Below are 20,184 nucleotides of genomic sequence, written 5' to 3' on the forward strand. Positions count from 1 at the left end.
ATCCGCGCCCCGGGGGGCCTCTGGCGGTCCCTCGGCTGCTGAGCCTGGGAGGCCTCCCCTCGGATTCCTTTGGGCTTCGCCCTGGCCAGTATACTGAATTCTAGGCGAATAGGAAGGTATTTAGGACGTTCACTACCCCCAATCTTAAGTGATTACTGGGGTGGGGGTGGGGCGAAGAGGGAGAATAAAACACCCCACCCAACCACTTGTGGAAGGGTACCTCCATTTTCGATGACCTCTACATTCCACGCAAAGCAACTCTTCCCTAAACTGACTTCTCAACTCTCACCTCCATGCATTTGTACAAGTCAGTCCCCATTCCTGGAATACACTTCACATCTTTCCTCACGGAAATCTTCTCATCATTTAAGGTTCAACTCGGCTTTTCTTGGTTCATTGGTGCTAGTGCTCCCTGTTTTCTTTGTACAGCTTTCTTCCCTGTAGAATGTAAGTTTCTTGTGGGCAGGGACTGTTTCCTTTTATTTTTTTTCTGTGCCTAGCACATAATAATTAAATCCATAATAAATGTCTGTCCAGGACCACCATCAGTCACTCAACAAATATTTGTTTTTTTAAAACCCTGCTTTCCTTTGAAACTTAGAATCAATACTGTATATTGGTTCCAAGGCTAAAGAGTGGTAGGGGATAGACACTGGGGTTGCCCAGGGTCACATAGGAAATGTCGGAGGCTAGATTTGAACCCAAGACTTACCGTTTCTAGGCCTGGGTCTCAATCCACAGAGTCACCTACTTGCCCCCAACAAATTTATTAAAAGCCTACTATGCCAGGTACTGTGTATGCCAAGCCTAGGGAAAAGAGGACATAAAAAGAGGCATAAAACAGCTAAAGGAGCTAAACTCCCTAAAGGAACTCACAATCTGAGGGAGACAACAAGCAAATAAATATAAACAAGCCATATTCAGGATAAAAAGGAAATAATTGAAAGGTGCACTAGAATTAAGATGGGTTTGGAAAGACTTACTGTAGAAAATGGAACTTTAGGTGAGAATACCAGTGTTCATGACATATGTTCTCTTGGTGGTTTTTATTATATCCCATGAGTTTAGTAATAATTTTTTTTTTTGTAGATGAATCTTAATCCCACTCTTGAACTTCAGTCCAAAATTTTAGCTGGACAAATCTTCTTGGTGGTTAGTGTGAATGTTAGAATGTCTTAAATGGAATTTTTTCCCACAAAAACCACCATGCACCTGAAATTCTCCATGTCTACTGAAGGCAGTCATCAAGGTTCTCAAACTTGCATTTATCCTTGACTCTTCCTTTTCCTTCATTCCCAAATTCCCACCCTATATCCAGTCAAGTGCTGATCTTGATTCTTCATCAATTTATTCATCCTTTTTTCCTACAAATATTCTCTAACTTAATTCAGGCCATTATTACCTCTCAGCTTGGATCAAGGACCCATGCTTTAGCCTCCGAATATGTCTTTCATTCTCTTACCTCTCCAATCCAGCTTTCACATAGCTACCCAACTGATTTTTTTTTCTTTATCTGCCCATGTCACAGCCCTACCCTAAAGTTTTCAGTGGCTTCCTATTGCCTCTGGAGTATAAAATATTTATCCTGACATGCAAAACCCTCCACATTCTTGCTCCTACTTACCTTTCTGGGCATCTTAAATAATAATAATCACATTTATATATCATCTACTTTGTGCTAGGTGCTTTATAACTATTTTATCATTGCATTGGGAGATAATTATTTTTATTTCATTTTGTAGTTGAGGAAACAGAGGCAAACAGAGTTAAGTGACTACCCCAAGAGCATGTGGTATCTGAGGTCAGATTTTAACTTGGATCTCCCTGATTCTAGGCCAAGTACTTTAACCACTTTGCCATTTAGCTGCCCCAAATACTACCTCCTTAAATAAGCCCTTTTCTGATTCCTTCAGTCCTATTCCCCTTGAAATTACTTTACAACTGGTATTTACTCATCCATATACCCAGGCAGCTCCCAGTGGAATGCAAGTACTCTGAAAGCCAGACTGTTACATTATTTTTATTTCTATCCCCAGCTATATGATATAGACCAGTGATGGGAAACCTATAGCAAATGTACCAAAAAGGGTACACAGAACCCTTGGTACTTGGTAGTTCTTGATACTACACACATATAGTTGCCAGCCAGTTAGTTACTAGAAAGCCAGAGGGACCTGGGGTGGAGCTGTTCCCCTCCCCTTTCTCCATGCACATGAGGACATTCCTCACTTCACCCAGCCCTCGATCCAGCAACTAAATGGGAGTGCTTTCTCTCTCCCCTGTCTAAGGTGTTGGAGGAGGTGTGAGTCTATGGTGAAGGTGATTCCTGTGGTGGAATTAGAAAGGAGCTATGTTTGAGGTGGGACTTAGCTCAGTGTGGCACTACCCCTCTTCACACACCCCTCTCATCACCTGCCCCTCTGTCCAGCGGTCCATCTGGGGTAAGGTGAGTGCAGGTGGTGATGGGAAGGCAGGGAGGTGGGTTGGGGGTGAGGCCCAGCACTTCATCTCTAAGTTTCACCAACACTGATACAGACTCTTATCTCTTAGTAGATGCCTAGTCAATAATATTTGTTGACTTCAGTAGACAGAAGATAGGTAGCAATCCTGGCATGTGTCAAACAGAGGTTACTCAATTATTCTATTTTATCTATTATTTTTTGGTCTACTTGTTTCTTCCTTTGAAGCCTTTTATAAGTTAAGACATTCATGAAATTAAAGGGCAAGAACCAGTTTTGCAGACCCTTCTTAATCTCTGACCCTTATTTCTCCCTCCCAAGTCACTAATCTCAAATCATAAACATTTTTTGGTTTCACATTTCTGGCAAAATAGCACTTAGATGGGTTTGGGCCAATTCTAGCTAAAGTTAGGGGATTTTAACCAATGGAGAGCATAGTTCAGCATTTTTTTTTCAAGCTCTTCTTCCAGTAAATAAGAAGCTTCTCCAACTGCCTCTTTAGACATCTTGAACTAGATGTCCCATAAATATCTTTAAATAGTCTAAAAGGGCACTTACCTTACTCCTCCCCAAGCTCTCCTCTCTTTTTAGCTTTTTTAATGCTACCTAGGGCAGTGATGGCAGACCTTTTAGAGATAGAGTGCCAAGCCCTGCTCCCATCCCACACCCAGAGACCACCTGCCTCCCCCACAGAGTGTTAAGTGTGCCCTGCCCCTTTTACCCCACACAGGGTGGGGAGAAAGCACTCCCATTGGATTGCTAGGCAGAGGAGTGGGTGAAGTGAGGAATGTCCTCAGCCATTGTAGAGAGGGGAGGGGAGTGGCCCAAACACTTATGAGTTGCCCACCTGACCCCCTGTATACTCCCATTGGGCTGCTGGGCAGAGGGGCAGGGGATGTGAAAAAATGTCATCAGGTTTGGTGAAGAGAGGGAAAGGGAGGAGCTCCTCTGGAGTCCCTCTGCCTTTCTAGTAATGAACTCTGGGGTTGGGAAGGGCAGCCTCTTTGTGCCATCTTTGGCACCTGTGCCATAGGTTTGCCATCACTGGCCTAGGGCACCACCGGCCTCCCACTCATCCTTATCATCCTTCACTCTACACTCTTATCTTTCCCTCTGCCTTTATTCAGAATGTTGCCAAGTCCAGTCAATTCTGCCTTCACAATATATCAGCATAATGGCTCCCCTGTCTTACACAACCAGTACCTGTTGCAGTCCATCATCACTTTATGCTTAAACTATTACCATAAACTGTTTTCCCAGCCTCAAGCTTCTGATTACTCCTGCCCACCCTCTACTCAAATTTATCTTACTATAGTGCAGGTCTGACCACGTTACTGCCTCTATTCAAGAAAATCAAGTAGTTCCATTATCATCTCCAAGCTCAAATAGAAAATCCTGTTTGGCTTTAAAATTTTTTTGTAACCTGGCTCCTTCCCTTCTAAGCATTTCCTTATGCCTTCTTGTCCTCCAAATTCAAACCAGTGGCTTCTTTGCCTCACATATAAAAACCCTGATCATTTTCACTAGCTGTTCCATGCCTGGGATTTCCCCCTTCAACTAGTCACAACTAAAATCTCACCCTCTTCAAAAAGCTTTTTCCAATTCCCCTTAATGTTGGTGCCTTTGATCTAAGATTATTTCCAATTTATCCTTTTTATCCTTGTTTGCCCATAGTTGTTTACATGTTGTCTTCCGCATTAGAACTTGAGCTTTTTGAAATCAAGGACTTTTTTTTAGCTTAATGCCTGTCAACTTGACCTGATAGGCCATAGGAGGGAACCTATGAGATCTTGTAACATTTCAGTGGCACAGCTTGGGTATATGCTAGATTTACAAGTCATAGGGACAAACATTTTATACATGTGGTTTTGTTTTGTTTTAGTATATTTTAAGAAACCTTCCTATGTTCTTACCCACTTCCTAAAGGTCAAGATTTGTCAGTCTTGAGTCACCTTAATCACCCAATTCTTTCTCTGTTTCTCCTTGACTGCTCAGCTCCATTGGGTAATATTACAAAATAATGTTCAACCGTAGATGGTCTTTAAATGTTCAGGATCTAATGTATTTCTACTCCATTCAGCTACCACCACTTCCCCTTCACAGCCAATCTTGTTGAAATGCTGTATCTGATGCCTCTACTTCCTAACTAGCAACTCAATCCCTTGCAATCTAGCATCCATCACTATCAAAAGCTTCTTCTTGACTTCTGGAGCCTTTAACACAAGTAACAAATGCCATTACAGAATACCACACTGCTGAATCCTAGTTCTTTTGTCTTTCTTCAGGAAAATGAAGTTAACAGAGGTTACCATTTGTTTTCTTCTCATCCTCTCTAATCCCTCCTTTATGCACCTGCTAGAAGTTATCTTCCTTATTCTTAAATCTGATTATAGGATAATAGATTTGAACTGGAAAGGACACTTTAGGTTATCTAGTTCAGTCTCATTACAGATGAGGAAACTATGGTTAAGGGATTTGCCTACAATCAATATTATAAGAGTTGAGATTTAAACTTAGCAGTGTTTCCATTGTCATACTGTTCTTGTCACATCTGTAATCTCTTCAGTACCTCCCTGTTTTCTATTATGAATAAGGTTCATTGCCCTTAGCCTACCATCTCAGGCCCTCTATCATCTAGTACTTCCAAACTGGACTACTCACTATGCCCTATATATTATTTCCCATGCTTCCTTTCCTTTCACTGCCTTTGTTCCAGCTCTTTCCAATCCCCATATTGCCTTCTGGGTTTGTTTCTATTCATCTTTTAAAAAGCCAAACTCAAATGCCACTTTCAGGAAGATATTCTGATGTACAGCTTTCCCTCCTACTCCCCGATTGCTAGTGAAATGTTTTCTCCTTGAATACTACTTTGCTCATACTTCTCTTATGCATTTAAGTATTTTGTATTAGTGTAGTACATCTCTCTAAGAGATTAAGCTTATTGAGAGCAGGGCTCATGTCTTATCTAAATCACCTGACTCTAGCAGAACCAGATTAAAATGCAGGTCCTGATTTTAATGTTTTATTTAAAAAACATAAAGAAATGTGTGCTTTTCTAAAGCAATATGCAAGCTGCAGGGATCCTTATTTAAGAGTTACAGGCTTCCATTTCTATTTAGTTTAACACCACCACTCTATATTCAATAAGTTTGGTTGAATTTAATTGAAACTTGAGCCTCTGGTCACCTCTTTAGTTGTTATTGGGAGGTTCCAACACTACCCAGGCTGGGGACCAGGAAGTGGCTTTCTGATCCTGGGAGTCCAGGTTCCTGGGTTAGGTATCTAGGTATCTAAGCAGCTGGGTATTCAAATCAGCTGAAAGGTTAAGAGGTCAAAGGATATCCAACTAAATAAAATATTACAAGTATGCCAGTTCACTTTTGCACTCACTGGGGTACTGAAAAGACCTTCTTATCCACTTAAACAAAGTTTAAGAGTTTGAAGATACTTACTATAGTTCCTATGTTCTTATTGAAAGGAAGCAGTTTTTAAAAGTGACCACAGCAATACTGATATCCAGATCTCTACTTCCAGAGGTAAATTATACAGACTCCTTGTTCTCTTTTTTATTGTGGCCTGTTTTTGGCCAAATTAGTTTGTTGCATCACTACCTGGTTTTAGAATAAGGAAAAGAGGCAAATCTCAACTTTACTAATTAGGCTTTCTAATCAAAGTTCTGCTAAGGAAAGAGGTCAAAGGTGAGTCAAAGCAAAGAGTTTTCATGTTATCCCAGGCTTCTGACTATCCACATTTTTCTTACATAGAAAAATGGAGATGTTTCTACTTCATTAAAAACCTGATGTTTAGAGCTAGATAGGGTCAGAACACTTTAGGTCCAGTCCTAGATCAGCTGATCTCAGTCAGGGGCTTAGTTTCCTTGGGTTTTGTATTTTATACCGGAGAGATAAGAATAGTTTTCACATTTTAAAATAAAGTTTTATTGCATTAAAAATGGAAAAAATCATTCTTACCTCACCAGAAAGAAGTTCAGAATGGGTTTTGTTTGGGGGCTAATGTGCTGCCCCTTGAACTAAACTCTTCAAATCCCCTTCAGATAAAACATTTTGTGATTCTGTCACCTGAAAGGAATTGGCTTGTTTCCACAGGAACATATCCATAAGCCCTGAAGCACGTTCAACTACTGCTGTACTATCTGGTCAACAGATATTGTTTTAGCTTTCCAAAAAGGCACAGGAAGGCGTGGAATGACTTCTTTATTAGATAACCCTAGACAAGAAGATTTTAACGGCCCTAAACTCCCCCTAAAATACCATATGTCCTCTTTATATCATCATAGTCTTTGCACTGAAATACACAGCAATGATAGCAGGGCTCCCTTTTAAAGCTTAGTATTAAATATTAAATATTTTTCTTTCACTTTAATTTTACATTACTCTGCTGGGAGGATACGGTAGGGAGAGGGAGGAATTAAAACAAGTTAGATGAAGCCTGGACACATTTCATGATTAACCGGGCTTGGTAAAATTGGGTGGCTTTGTTCCTACTGCTGTATATGCAGATCCAGGCCCTGGAAAGTTGGGACCAATTTATGGTTGTTTTCAAAAGTGTGCTATGAAAAGAGTGGACAGTTCTAAACCAGCTTACAAAGTAGGAATGAGGGACCATTTTCTTCCAGAAATAGAATTTCTGAAGAGACCCAGTTCTTTAGTTATTTCCAAAATGATTGGAGAAAGGAGGGTAGAAGATGGAATCTCAAGATGAGTTTCAAAATACTGTCCATATGAGGCGATTGTGGTTGCTGTTCTGAGGGGGGGAGAGGAATGACTAGGCAAGCCATCCCCTCTAGTCCTAGCTATGGAAATTAAGAGTTGACAGCCCATAAGGTGTAAGAGTGGGCTGAGGCTCGGTTGGTATGGAATTTTACTAAGGTTTCTTCCAGAAACAGACAACTCAAGTCTTCCTTTCGCTTCGGCAAAGAAATAGTTTTTAAAAAGCACTTGGGAAGCTCCTCCTCCATCCCTGTAGTGGGTGGGCTCAGAGAAGGGAGTCATCAGTGCAGCCGCCTTCAAGGCCATAACGGAATTCCTGAAGGTTAGAGACGCCATAAAAGTGGACAAAGGCTGCTGCCACCACCAGGACATGGAAGATCTGATGTGACTGGAACTGCAGAAAATAGAGAGATACTATTAGTTAAAGGCACAGACAGTTTAGATGTAAAAATTTATTTTTGACCAAAAGACTGATTACCTTCTTTATCTCTTAAGACCCTTTACTTAGCGTTAGTAGGGGTCAGTCACTTCTCATGTCAATGATTAGAGCAATCAGTCCTTACCCATATATCAAATTTGCCAGGAAAGAAGCGTTCGGGGATTCGGGCAGCATACAGCCCAGCTCCAGTGATGTACATCACAGCCATGAGAAAGAACCACCCCATCTGGCCCACTGTTGTGGCCTTGACAAAGCCTTCTGCAATAGTGAAGTGCATGGTGGGCACAACCCCACTCAAACCAAGTCCCAAGAACACACCTAAGGGAAGAAGGAAACAGATACAATACTATGTACCATTTAACCAATAAAATCTCTATTTTTGTGCAGATTTTCACTAGGTATATTACAGGAGAAATCTAAAAATGTCAATAGCAGCAGATTATATGTACTGGGTGCTAAATTTTACACACAGACACACACACAATGGTTTTCAAGGACTTCCAAGGACACACATTCTTTATTTTCTCCAGAGAAGTATTTTAGTTTCACTGTTCTGTTCAGAAACTTAGGAATGTAAATATTAGATGTTTTTCCCAAAGTCACTCTCCAATTATTAAATATGGCACCTAGATTTCCCGGCTTTGGCCTACTTTAGTTACCAGTGGGTTATTTGGCTGCAAAATCCAGGACAGAAAAAGGCCATGTTTGATTGTTTTCAATTACTACAGAGAGGAGGAACTTTAATGGTTATGATATCCTGGATGGTTACATATCTTCAAATAAAGGATAATAGCTTTAAGATACGTATAGGACAGCAGTAAAGAGGGGAGTTAATACACAAAAGTTATTTAAGAAAACTAATCATACAGAATTGCCATTGTAACTTTTGGTAATGACAAGACACAAAGGTATTTAGCTGTGGGGCTACCACTTCAGTTACCAATGTTTGCTTTCATACCTTTCTGTTCATGGAACTCAAGATTATACAGTCAAGCTTTCTAACATGCTGTGATGCAGCTCTGGATACATTAAATTTTAACCTTTTAGTCTTCTGAGATGGTTCTTTCCTTACTACTTTAAATGAGAATGTTTAAGAAGCCACATATATCCTTCTAAGCTGCTTTACAAGCTCCCCATGATCAACAGAACAATACCCAAGTAACCTAATCGATTTTTAAATATATTTTTTCACCAATTACACATAATAACAAATTTACACACATTTTCCCAAGTTACACTATTGAATTTATCTCATGTCCTCCCTTCTCTTGCCCTTTCTGGTGCTGGCAGGCAATTCTATCTGATTTATACATATATTATCATACAAAACATATTTCCATATTGTTCAGTTTTGTAAGTGATAATCTTATAAAACCAAAATCCCAAAACATACCCAAATAAACAAGTGAAAAATCATCTGCTTTCATCTGCATTTTGACTCTAGCAGTTCTTTCTCTGGAGGTGGATAGCATTTTGTGTCTTAAGTCCTTCAGAATTGTTTTGGATCATTGTATTGCTGATAAAAGCTAAGTCTAGCATAGTTGATCATTCTACAATATTGCTATTGTTCTGTGAATAGCCTAATCTAAAAGCAAGAGGTAGTTAGGTGGCTCAGTGAATATAGCATTGAGCCTAGAGCCAGGAAGACTTGAGCTAAATCCAGCCTCAGACACATAATAGTTGTATGACCCTGAACAAGTCATTTAACCTATTTGCCTTACCCTGGAGAAGGAAATGGCAAACCATTCTAGTATCCTTGCCCAGAATAATGCATGGACAGTATGGTCCACAGGGTCATGAAGAGTTAGACATGAAAGAACTAGCAGTCAGAATGACATTATAAATGGGAGAAATGCAAATCTCTCTTTTGCTATGTGACATTAAATTTCCTATTTCCAGACTTCCACAAAAAAGCCATTTCTGGTCTTCCCAATCTTATATAATATACCCCAAATGCCTAAAATTCTAAAAAGAACAATTCTACCTTTGACGGAAAAGGTCTTAAGGACTCCAAAACTGACTTGCTTTGCCTTGAGTGATGGTCATATGTTACCAGATTTTAAAGGCATACTAAATTTTGCCTTGAAAATTCATTATAGTTCAGAAGTTCTGAAAGTAGATTCAGGGCTCACCTGGGATTCCAAGTCTAAGATAGGAGGACCTAACACTAAAGCTCCAGAGGTCCAAATGAACCCCTAATAAGGCCCATGTTGGCAAATCTATAGCATGGATGCCAGAGGGGACTCCTTCTCACCCCCTCTCCATGCAAATGAGGATATTCCTCCCTTCACCTGCCCCTCCCTTCTGGGGTAAGGGGGTACACCTCACATGTGGCTTGAGGGTTGTAGTTTGTGCACTCAGTCTCTAAGGTCTCGTAAAAGGTTTGCTTTCACTGCTCCAAGGCAACCCTCTGCTCTCCTGGGTTTAGATTTGCCTCACCTGCTCTTGTTTGCCGGTGTTTGGGTGTGGCAAACCGGTCCCACTGGGCTACAATGATGGCAGAGATGCCCAGGACACAGACAATGGAGAGGTAGATGAGCCGTGGCTGTGGAGAGCAGTAGAACGAGTAATAGAGCCAGGGGACAAAGCTCCCCATGATCAGTAGAGCAATCCCTGAATAATCCAATCTAAACACAAATCAGAAAGACAAGAGAAATCAAATGGGAGAAATCTGAGCGTCTCTTTTGCCAGGTGAACTGTTGTAGTTCCTGTCTGTTTCCAGATTTCTTCTACAGCTTATTACTCTTTGGGCTGGTCTCAGCCTTTTTCTAGTCTTACACAATTGACTCTATCCTCTGAAATCCAAAAGGTACAATGTTTCTACTTCAGACTGAAAAGGTTTGGGACTATAAAACTTAGTTTCTTTCTCTTAGACCTTTCTTTTTTTAAACCCTTACCTTCTGTCCTGGAATCAATACTATGTATTAGTTCCAAGGCAGAAGAGTAGTAAGGGCTAGGCAATTGGGGTCAAGTGACTTGCCCAGGATCACACAGCTAGGAAGTGTCTGAGGTCACATTTGAATCCAGGACCTCCCGTCTCTAGGCCTGGCTTTCGATCCAGTAAGCTACCCAGCTGCCCCTACCCTTAGTCTTTAACTATATTTTTTATTTATCCAGAGGATGCTTCAAATTTATGGGCTTTGGCCAAAACCCAGTCAGATTTGAGCACATTTTCACCAGTCCTCTGGAAACAATTCCTAACTTATATAGGTCTTTAGCCCTAAAACAAATAAATAAATAAATAAATCTCAATCAAGAGTAGAAAGAGTTGTTATGGAACTGACAGACATATGGGGCTTCTAGAGCTGTATGGGTGGCAGAGATAAACTTAGAAGGAGCACTGACAGATGGAAACACAGAAATGACCACACCCTGCTCAGGGATCAGATCAATAGAAGGTTAAGTTATCACTAGGTACAAGGTCAGGGAAAACTGCTTGAGTGACATAGGGATGGATCATACCCTCTGACTTTGCAGGCAGAAAACTCCATAAAAAGCACCACTTGTTGACAGCCACAAAAAGTTTTTGTGATGAGTCAGAGAAAAAAGTGTCATCACTCTACCACCCTTAGTAAAATTTTCTAGCAACAAGGAAGAATTTGTGTTGTTCATAAAATAGGCAGAGAAACTCAAGGGCCTCGAAAAATGGACTTTTGACTCACTTGGAAAATGTCCGAGAGACTTTTTCTGAATGACAATAGACGGTGTGAAAGAGCCAGGAGAAGCTGAGGCAGAGCACAGCACCCAGAAAAAACATCCCAAAAACCACTTTCTCCTGCAGAGGGGCCATGAAGTACATATTTGGTCTGAGCATGGTCAAGATTCCCAAAAAGAGAAACAGCACAAAACCTGTGGGAAGAACAACCAATGAATGAAAGCATGGGTCTCGCTGGTATGGAGCATGTTCTATCGACATCTAACTCTTAAAAAGAAAAGGTTTGAAAGACAGTGATCTAAGGGTCTGAAGGGGGATCTGCCACCTAAATTTTCAAGGAAGAATTATGTTAATACTCTTGGGGAAAGGGCACTATTTCAAATGGAGTAACTCTGCCTAAATATTTTATTTTAAAACAAGGTGATAAAGAATTAGAAGAAAGGTTATACGCCTCAACATTCTGTATCCTCCAGAGGCCATTTGGTCAAAACTGTTGGGTTTTGCTGAGAGTATCACCAACCATCTTTATCATCCAGGCTCTAAACCTAGGTGTCATCCTCATTCTCTCTCACCACCCACATCCAATCTGTTAGTTTTGTCAAGTCTCCTTTACATCTCTTGTTACATACTCCCCTTTCTATTCTCTGACATTCTAATCACCTCACACTCAGTCAGTACTGCAAAAGTCTTCTGGTTGTTCTGCCTCACTCAGCCATAAAAGTGATCTTCCTAAAACACAGTCCTGACCATTTCACCTCCCTCTCTTAATTCAATAAACTCCAGTGGCTACCCCTTTACCTCCAGGATCAAATGCAAAATCTTCTCTTTGGCTTTGAAAATCCTTTATAATCTGGCCCCTTTCTTACTTCCCCTGTCTTTTCCTATCCATCTTGTGATCTAATGACACTGGCCTCCTTATTGTCCCTTGCACCTCTCAATTCTGAGTTTTTACATGATTATCCTCTATGCCTGGAATTCTCTCCTTCCTTGTTCTAACTCCTAGCTTCCTTCTAGTCTCAGCTAAAATTCTACCTTCTACAAGATGGAAGGATTTCCTGAACCCTCAGACCTCCAAATTATTATGTCTATATCTAGTTTGTATATAGTTGTTAGCAGGTTGTTTCCCCTATTAGACTGGGAGCTCTTTGTGGGCAGGGACGTACTTGGTAAATGTTTATGGCCTTAACCAGTCTGTAAAATGAGATTCAGACTACATAGTGTCTATGGGCCCTTCAGCTCTAAAGATACTGTATATTATGAGAAGAGAAGTTGAACTGTCATACTTTCTACCCTCTAACATTACCACTTACCAAGCAGATGGGTCCAAATATTGCCAGTCTCAGTGTGGATCCGAAAGATGCTCTTAAAACAGGCACGAAAGGAAGGCATGGGTGGTCTGTGACCATGTAGAAGGTAGTCATTATCCTTGAGCCAGTCAGGGAGCACATCATATGGAATGACCCGCCAGCGTCCTTCCCATACCTAAAATACATAGACTTCTAGGCAAGCTCCTGTGGACTGATGCCCCTCTGTGGGCAGGATTCAGAGTGAAGCTGTCAGAGTCCTGACCCACATTTTGGCCAAGTCTCTTTTGTTATTTAAAAACAAATAAATACATTTTCTCTCTCTGAATTTCCATGCTTTGTCACATGCTAATTCGGATATGCTGCAAGGAGCTCTTAGTGGGAATAGTTTGTATCTTTTTAAAAGTATCCTTTGCACCAGGCCCAGGAAGCAGCTGAATAACTTGGTGACTGATCTGGCTCCTGTTTTACTTCCATTATTTAAGAAGAAGAAAAAAAAAGAGAAAAAAGCACCCTTTTAACTCCAAGAACACACACATACAAACAGAATCACTGTGATCTATCACATGCTTAGAAATGGGCTGAGCTCTTAGCCCGGCTGCCCCACGGATTACCCCCAACTTCATGACAGGTACTATTAAGTCAGCACCTTATATACAAACTCCTCCATCTTCTCCATGGCATGGTGGGCTTGTAGAGGCAATGTCAGTACCCTCACCTCTTCCTCTTCTTCTTGGGGTACTGGACATGTTTGTTCTTCTTCAACCTGCAGTATGGAAAACACAGGGTTCATCTATCAATCACTTTTTCCCCTTTGGTTATTTTAAAACAAAATATTTCTTTGTATGCCCATGGTTTGTTACATATTGAATATATTTGATATATTTAGTTTGTTACTGGTATATTACAAGACTTCCAGAGAAGCTTAAATCTTAGCACGGCTGCTCAACAGACATATGCCCACCACACAGAGTCATGTGGCCACTTTACCAAAAGCCTAATCCCTATTGAGTGTAAGCTATTTATTCAACTGAAAATGGAAGACTATTTGAGATGAAGCTTGCCCACAATTTGTCCTTTGAGAGGTACTAGGGAATTGGGGCAGCCCTTTCCATCCTAAGCCTGGATAATTTCTTCTACTTTCTAGAGCTGGGGTTCTTACCTTGATATTCATGGAGAGATTTCAGAGAGTTTGTGAACTTGGGTGAGAATTTGGTTTTCTTTGTAATTCTGTGTAATTTACATTACATATTTAAAACTATTATTTGGAGAAGGGTTCACCAGATTACAGATGGGATTCAGGACCCCAAAATGGCTAAGATCCTCTGACCACTGGGTTCTCTACTCTTCTTCCAACTCCTTTCCAAAAAAACACTCACTCCATACAAAAGATTCTCAAAAATACTTTCTTTCCTTTGTAAACAATTCTGTGGATACCAACTCAAATGAACCCCAGATTTTCTGGCTCTGGAAGCATCTTATTTTGAAATAGCAAGAAGAGAAGCAACCAAATGGAACCTAATCTTTGAATCTCAAACACTGTATCCACAGAAATTCTTAAAATAACAATCCAATCTTGACTTTGAATGATCACTCTATTGCAAATATTATGGAAATAGGTTTTGAACAATGATACATGTATAACCCAGTATAATTGTTTGTTGATTCCGGGAAGGGAGAGGGGAAGAACATGAATCATGTAACCATGGAAAAACATCCCAAATTAATTAATTAAATAAAAAAAGGAAAAATGGAAAGGAAAAAAATACCCCCAGAACCGGTTACCCAAGTGGAGGCAGCATCTATTCCTAGTGTTCAAAATTCTTCACTATGGGCAAAGATACAATACCTTTCCTTCCTGTGTATTCTGTTCTGAGGCTCTCCACCTGGGATAGCTTTCTCACAGGGTTTTTTGAATGAGACAGGGCTTCTCTTATCATGGGCAAAGCTAAGTCACATGAGCTAGGTTTTCTGTTTGGTTTATTCCCTTTATAAGTTGCAAACTCCTACATTGGAATCTGCCAGAGTTTTTATATTCAGGGCAACAAGTACAGGAAGCTTACTTACTTTGGTGGAACTGGGGGTCATTCGTTTACCCTTCTCTATCAGCAGGGGTCCGAGCTCAGCCAGCTCCACTGTATCGGTTTCTCGGTTACTGGCTGGTGCCCCATTGCCCGGACCCACCGCAGATCCTTTACTGGAAGACATCTGGTTGGCACCCCAGAAGCCAGCAGCTTCAGTATGGTTGAAAGTTGAAGCTTCCCAGGCCTAAGGAGCAGAAATCTCCCTTTGATGGTAGACCCTAGGAATAAGCACCCAAACACAAAGGGTATTAGCAAATGTTATTTTTCACTGTGATTCTGGTAGTCATATATGGAACAGAAAGCAGTGGTAGATTCAGCTATACAACCTCCTTTTTGCCTCCTTAGTCTAATGTCCAGTCCTCTTCAAAACTAGCATAAGGATGATTAGAACCAACAGGTTCCAGACTGATAGAAAGAGGAGTCATTCGCCTTAAATGAATTCTATCTTAATCCTCCCACTGTGATTTTACCCTTTTTCAAAGCTTCACTAATCCACAGAGAAGACAGACAACTTCACATTTACACACTGCCCAGACACCTGCAGTTAAGGCAGGGCTGTCATTATAAGGGTAGAGCTATCCTTCATCCCCACTTCTCACCCATTTCTTCCAGGGAGAGGATTCTCTCTCATCTCTCCAGAAGGTCATTCAGTCCAAAGAAAGGCTGGATTTTGAGAATAAGGAACAAAAAAAGTAGAGGCCCAGAAAACCAAAGGAACTAACAGACAAAGGTATTTAGTTTTGTTTTATGTGTAAATGAGCAGCCACACCTGTTTTCTATGTAAAAAGTCTTCTTAGGTAGCTGACAGCCTGGAAAGATTTATCTCCTAGTGAGGTCAGCCAGGTTAGCTATTAGAAGATTATAATTTAGATTTAGCAATCACAAAGACAAGTAATCCTGAATAATAAAAATCACCCACTTGCCTCCTTTCACCACCATCAGCAAGCAAAAATTGTAAGCAGGAAGCTAGAATCAAGTGGGCAGCATCATCCTTGCTTTCTGCCCCACATAGTGACCAAACCAGCTTTTCAATAGCTTCCTTCAACCACTTCCAAGATATACTTTAGCTACCTTGAGTCCATTCAGACTATTTCTTTAGACTCCAGAAAAAAAATGGAGATGTTCTTTATTAAAACCAGGTAACCTAAACCTTACTTTTCCAGGAAAAAAATCTCACAATCGCTTCAAATTTTTCTGGATTACAAATAAACCAAAAGGTCTCTTAATTCCTATGTGAACAGACAAGCAGACTAGAAATGAAAATGGAAGAAAATTGATCAAATATTTTTTACTACCTCATCAATCACTGGGCTTCAAACTAATTACAAATTATTATTAATTTGAGAGGATGCTAAATTCAAACAAGGACAAAATTCTAGTTATAGGGCAAGGGTGATATAAAGAATACCCAAACAAGCAAGCAAGCAAGCAGTCCAAACCTTCAAAAAGCAATTTTTATTTTACTTTATAAAAAAGAAAAAATTACAAATGTCCATAAAAAAAGACCTCTTTCTGGTAGTAAAAGTGACATTTATTTCTATTTCTTGCTGAGCTGAATTTAAATATGTAAAGTGTGCAAAACAGACACACTTGCAAGAAGAGTGGCATTCTGGGAGAACAGGAAACTTGGGAAAGCCTCCCAAGTACAGCCAATGTTAGGAAGAAACATTGAGAAATCTTTCTTGGTAGCAACACTTAACAAAGTAGAAACTTCCTCAAACTAAAATATTAAAGAAAAAAATTTCACATAGTTAAAACAAAACACAAAACCACTGACGTCTAAAACAATAAGAATAAATTCCAGGCATTTCGGAGAGAAAGGAAAAGAGTATCCATAACATTGGCAGCCTTAGAAAAAGGTTGAAATTTGTTTTCTAAGATTGTGATACTATATTCTTAACAAATTACCTCTATCTTTTTCGTGACTGCCACAGAACTCAGACTAAACAGATAGACATTGAAAACATTTCAATCATCCAGCCAGTGGGCTGGCTATCCCTGTGTTTCCACCCAAGGGTTCAGGGCTTTTTTGGGGCACTTAACAGATGGACAAGTCATTTAATCTTTGAGTCTAGAAACTCAATTCAGAGCTGTGAGAGACCTTAAAGACCATTTCAAAAATGAGAAAACTGAGTCTCAGAAAGGTTAAATGACTTGAGAAAGGTCACACAAAAGTAAATCCAGGCTTTGAATTCAAGTCCTTTGACTCCAAATCCAATGTTTTCATCCTATTTCCCTCCTTTCTCCTATTAGGATTAAAGCTTCCTCACTGTCTATTTCCCTTCATTGACAAAATGGGGATAACATTAACTCTACTACATAGGTCTACTGTGAGTAAAATGCTTATAGTGTCCCAAAAGTCTTGGTGCAGTTTTGAAAAACCCTTATCTTCTACCTTAAAATCAATATTGAGTTATCAGTTCTAAGATAGAAGAGCAGTGGGAGCAGCTGCCTTGGAACCAATACATAGTATTGATTCCAAGGTAGAAGGTAAGGGTTAAAAAAAAAAAAAGAGGAGGGGGCAGCTGGGTAGCTCAGTGGATTGAGAGCCAGGCCTAGAGACAGGAGGACCTAGGTTCAAATCTGACCTCAGCCACTTCCTAGCTGTGTGACCCTGGGCAAGTCACTTGACCCCCATTGCCTAGCCCTTACCACTCTTCTGCCTTGGAGCTAATACACAGTATTGACTCCAAGATGGAAGATAAGAGTTTTTATTAAAAAAAAAAAGAGCAGTAAGGACTAGGCCATTGAAGTTAAGCAACTTGCCCAAAGTCACACAGTTAGAAAATGTCTGAGGACAGATTGGAACCCAGGATCCCTCATCTCCAGGCCTGGCTCTCTATCCAAAGCTTAAAACGGCACTAAGACTTTTGGGATGTACTATATAAATGATTTCTTATTTCTACTGTGGCCAATACATTTATTCTATATAGAATACAAAGATTTTAAGAATATTCAGAAGCACACCATATAGTTGAAAAGATAGGGCACTTATCTAAAATACAAGGAGGCATGTGGAAGAACAATTTTCAGCACATATAGTTCTGTGTTTGAGTGAATAACTTTACTAGACAGAGGCAGCAAGTAAAATACAGGCACAAATCTGAAGGTGGGTACTCACAGGTGAACCAAGTAAACTCTAACTTTGGGAATAATGCTTATTACTATTTATAGCAGTCTTTTTTGTGGTGACAAAGAATTTAGAAATTGAAGGGATGTCCATCAACTGGGGAATGGCTGAATAAATTGTGATACATGATGGTGATGGAATGCTATTGTGCTGTATAGAAATGATGAACAGGATGATTTCAGAAGGAGCTGGAAGGACTTACATGAGCTGATGTAGAATGAAATAAGCAGAACCAGGAGAACCACAATAACAGCAATATTGTGGAATGATCAACTATGTTAGTTTAGCAACTTTCAACAATACAGTGATCCCAGAGAATTCTGACGGATTTGTGATAAAGAATGCTATCTACAATTTGCACTTGTTTATTTGGGTTTCTGGTTTTCTATGACTATTCTCTTAGAAAAATTATCAACATGGAAATACCTTCTCCTCTCCTTTTCTATGCCCCCGTTCCGCAGGAACCCAGCTCATCCCTGGAGTTGCCCTTAGCTGTCTTAGGCCAGGACCAGAACAATGTTGGTAAGGAAGATGATATACTTAAACTGAAAAATTAGAGTTTTTGTGCAACTCTAGTCTTTTCATCAGAAATGGTTGGAAATCCTCTATTTCATTATTGGTGCATTTCCTCCCTGTAGAATTATACTTTGTTTTGCTGGGATTTTGAAGTAAAGAGATCTTTTCATTCAACAATGGCAGGAAAATCATCACTTTTTAAAGTAATTCTCCTTGGAGATGGTGGCATGGGAAGAGCTCTCTTATGAATAGATATGTCACTAACAAATTTGAAAGCCAGCTGTTCCATACAATAGGTGTGGAATTTTTAAATAAAGACTTGGAAGTGGATGGACACTTTGTAACTATGCCGATTTGGGACACAGCAGGTCAAGAACACTTTAGAAGCCTTCAAACACTATTTTACAGAGGTTCTGATTGTTGCCTTCTTACTTTCAGTGTAGATGACTCTCAAAAGTTTCCAGAATTTGGGCAACTGGAAGAAAGAATTCATTTATCATGCAGATGTAAAAGAACCTGAAAGCTTTCCTTTTGTGATTTTGGGTAACAAGATTGATATAAATGAAAGACAAGTTTCTACAGAATGCCCAGGCCTGGTACAGGGACAATGGTAACTATCCTTACTTTGAAACAAGTGCAAAAGGTGCCACAAATGTTGCAGCAGCTTTTGAAGAAGCTATTAGAAGAATTCTTGCTATTGAGGATAGGTCAGATCATTTTATTCAAGCAGACAGTCAATCTTCACCGAAAGCCTAAGTCCAGTTCATTTTGTTGTTGACTGTTAAAAAGCTTTGCCAATGTAGCTCTAATCAACTCATTTACAAAACGGGGCAGGGGAAATGGGAGGAAGAGGGTCATAGAATAAAGGTCCAGCAAGTCCAATTCTAATAATAAAATTTAAACTAATCTACTGCTGCTTCATTAGAAGGTAGAAGGGAAAATACTCATTCTTTGAGTAACCTATTTACTGAAAGCACATTAATATTTACAAATAAGGGTGTCTAAAAACAAATGGTTACTTAAATTTTAATGTGTAACTTACATAGCTAATAATCAAATGAATAATTATACTTAAAATGAAAACTTGAATTTCTAGAAGCACTACTTGGATTTTCCCCCCTAGAATTCAAATGAAGACCACATTTTTGTATGTATATTTTCTTACAAAATTAGCATTTCATTTTTTGGTTCATTGAAAACACACTTTTTAAAATGCTCAATATTAAAGATTTAAATCACACATATACACAAAATAAATAAATAAAAGTTTTTCTTCCTGGTCCCCAATTTTGCTCACTCTCCTCTTTCTTATTTTCGATTCACCTCTTGGATTCCAGGTCCTTTTTCTCTAGGCCTTCAGCTCTCTTCTCCCTAAATGGGCCGGGGTCCAAGGTTTTATAAACCCTTCAGAAGAAATATAGCCCCCAGTTTAACAACAATCAGCAACAAGACAAGTCTTTATATCAGATATGTCATCATCACACATGCTAGTAATACACAAAGGAGGCCAATTAATCCTTAAAGGCAAAAGGAGATCTAACAAGAAAAAAAAAAGGAAGCCCCAAATATAACACCTGGACATTGCAGAACTCTCTTGCTAAAGGGGTGGGCTAAAAAAAAAATAATAGTAAAATAAAGGGGTGGGCTACTCACAAAAAACAGCTCCAGGCTTTAAAAAAAAGAAGCACTTAGACCTGAGATTAGAACTAGGGAAACAGTTTTTCTTGTTTTCTTTAGCTTTTCCATGTTGTAGAGGAAAGTGCCACCAAAGCTGCTACATCTAATACAGGGACCCTTTCTTTTCCCCAAGAATAACTAATACAAATTCACTGTTTTGGTGCAGCAATTACATTTTTTTAATATGATT

The 20,184-nt window shown here is 39.7% G+C and overlaps 1 protein-coding gene and 1 pseudogene across 7 annotated transcripts in view; one reads left to right on the top strand and one right to left on the bottom strand.

Moving 5' to 3' along the window:
* LOC100012104 (ras-related protein Rab-9A-like) lies at positions 1–19,999 on the top strand (annotated as a pseudogene).
* Positions 6,657–20,184, bottom strand: part of ADIPOR1 (adiponectin receptor 1) — a 26,946-nt gene continuing 13,418 nt past the window's right edge. For all 7 annotated transcript variants that reach the window (XM_007481162.3, XM_056815735.1, XM_056815737.1 and 4 more), the window contains 7 exons: positions 14,655–14,889; positions 13,237–13,353; positions 12,594–12,765; positions 11,291–11,477; positions 10,068–10,255; positions 7,753–7,946; positions 6,657–7,583 (listed from right to left, as the gene is read on the bottom strand). In XM_007481162.3, the coding sequence (XP_007481224.1) occupies positions 7,455–7,583; positions 7,753–7,946; positions 10,068–10,255; positions 11,291–11,477; positions 12,594–12,765; positions 13,237–13,353; positions 14,655–14,795 (1,128 nt within the window). In that variant the 5' untranslated portion in view covers positions 14,796–14,889 and the 3' untranslated portion in view covers positions 6,657–7,454. The remainder of the gene's footprint in view (positions 7,584–7,752; positions 7,947–10,067; positions 10,256–11,290; positions 11,478–12,593; positions 12,766–13,236; positions 13,354–14,654; positions 14,890–20,184) is intronic.

Source organism: Monodelphis domestica, chromosome 2, assembly GCF_027887165.1.
Source record: "Monodelphis domestica isolate mMonDom1 chromosome 2, mMonDom1.pri, whole genome shotgun sequence".
Lineage (NCBI taxonomy): Eukaryota > Metazoa > Chordata > Mammalia > Didelphimorphia > Didelphidae > Monodelphis > Monodelphis domestica.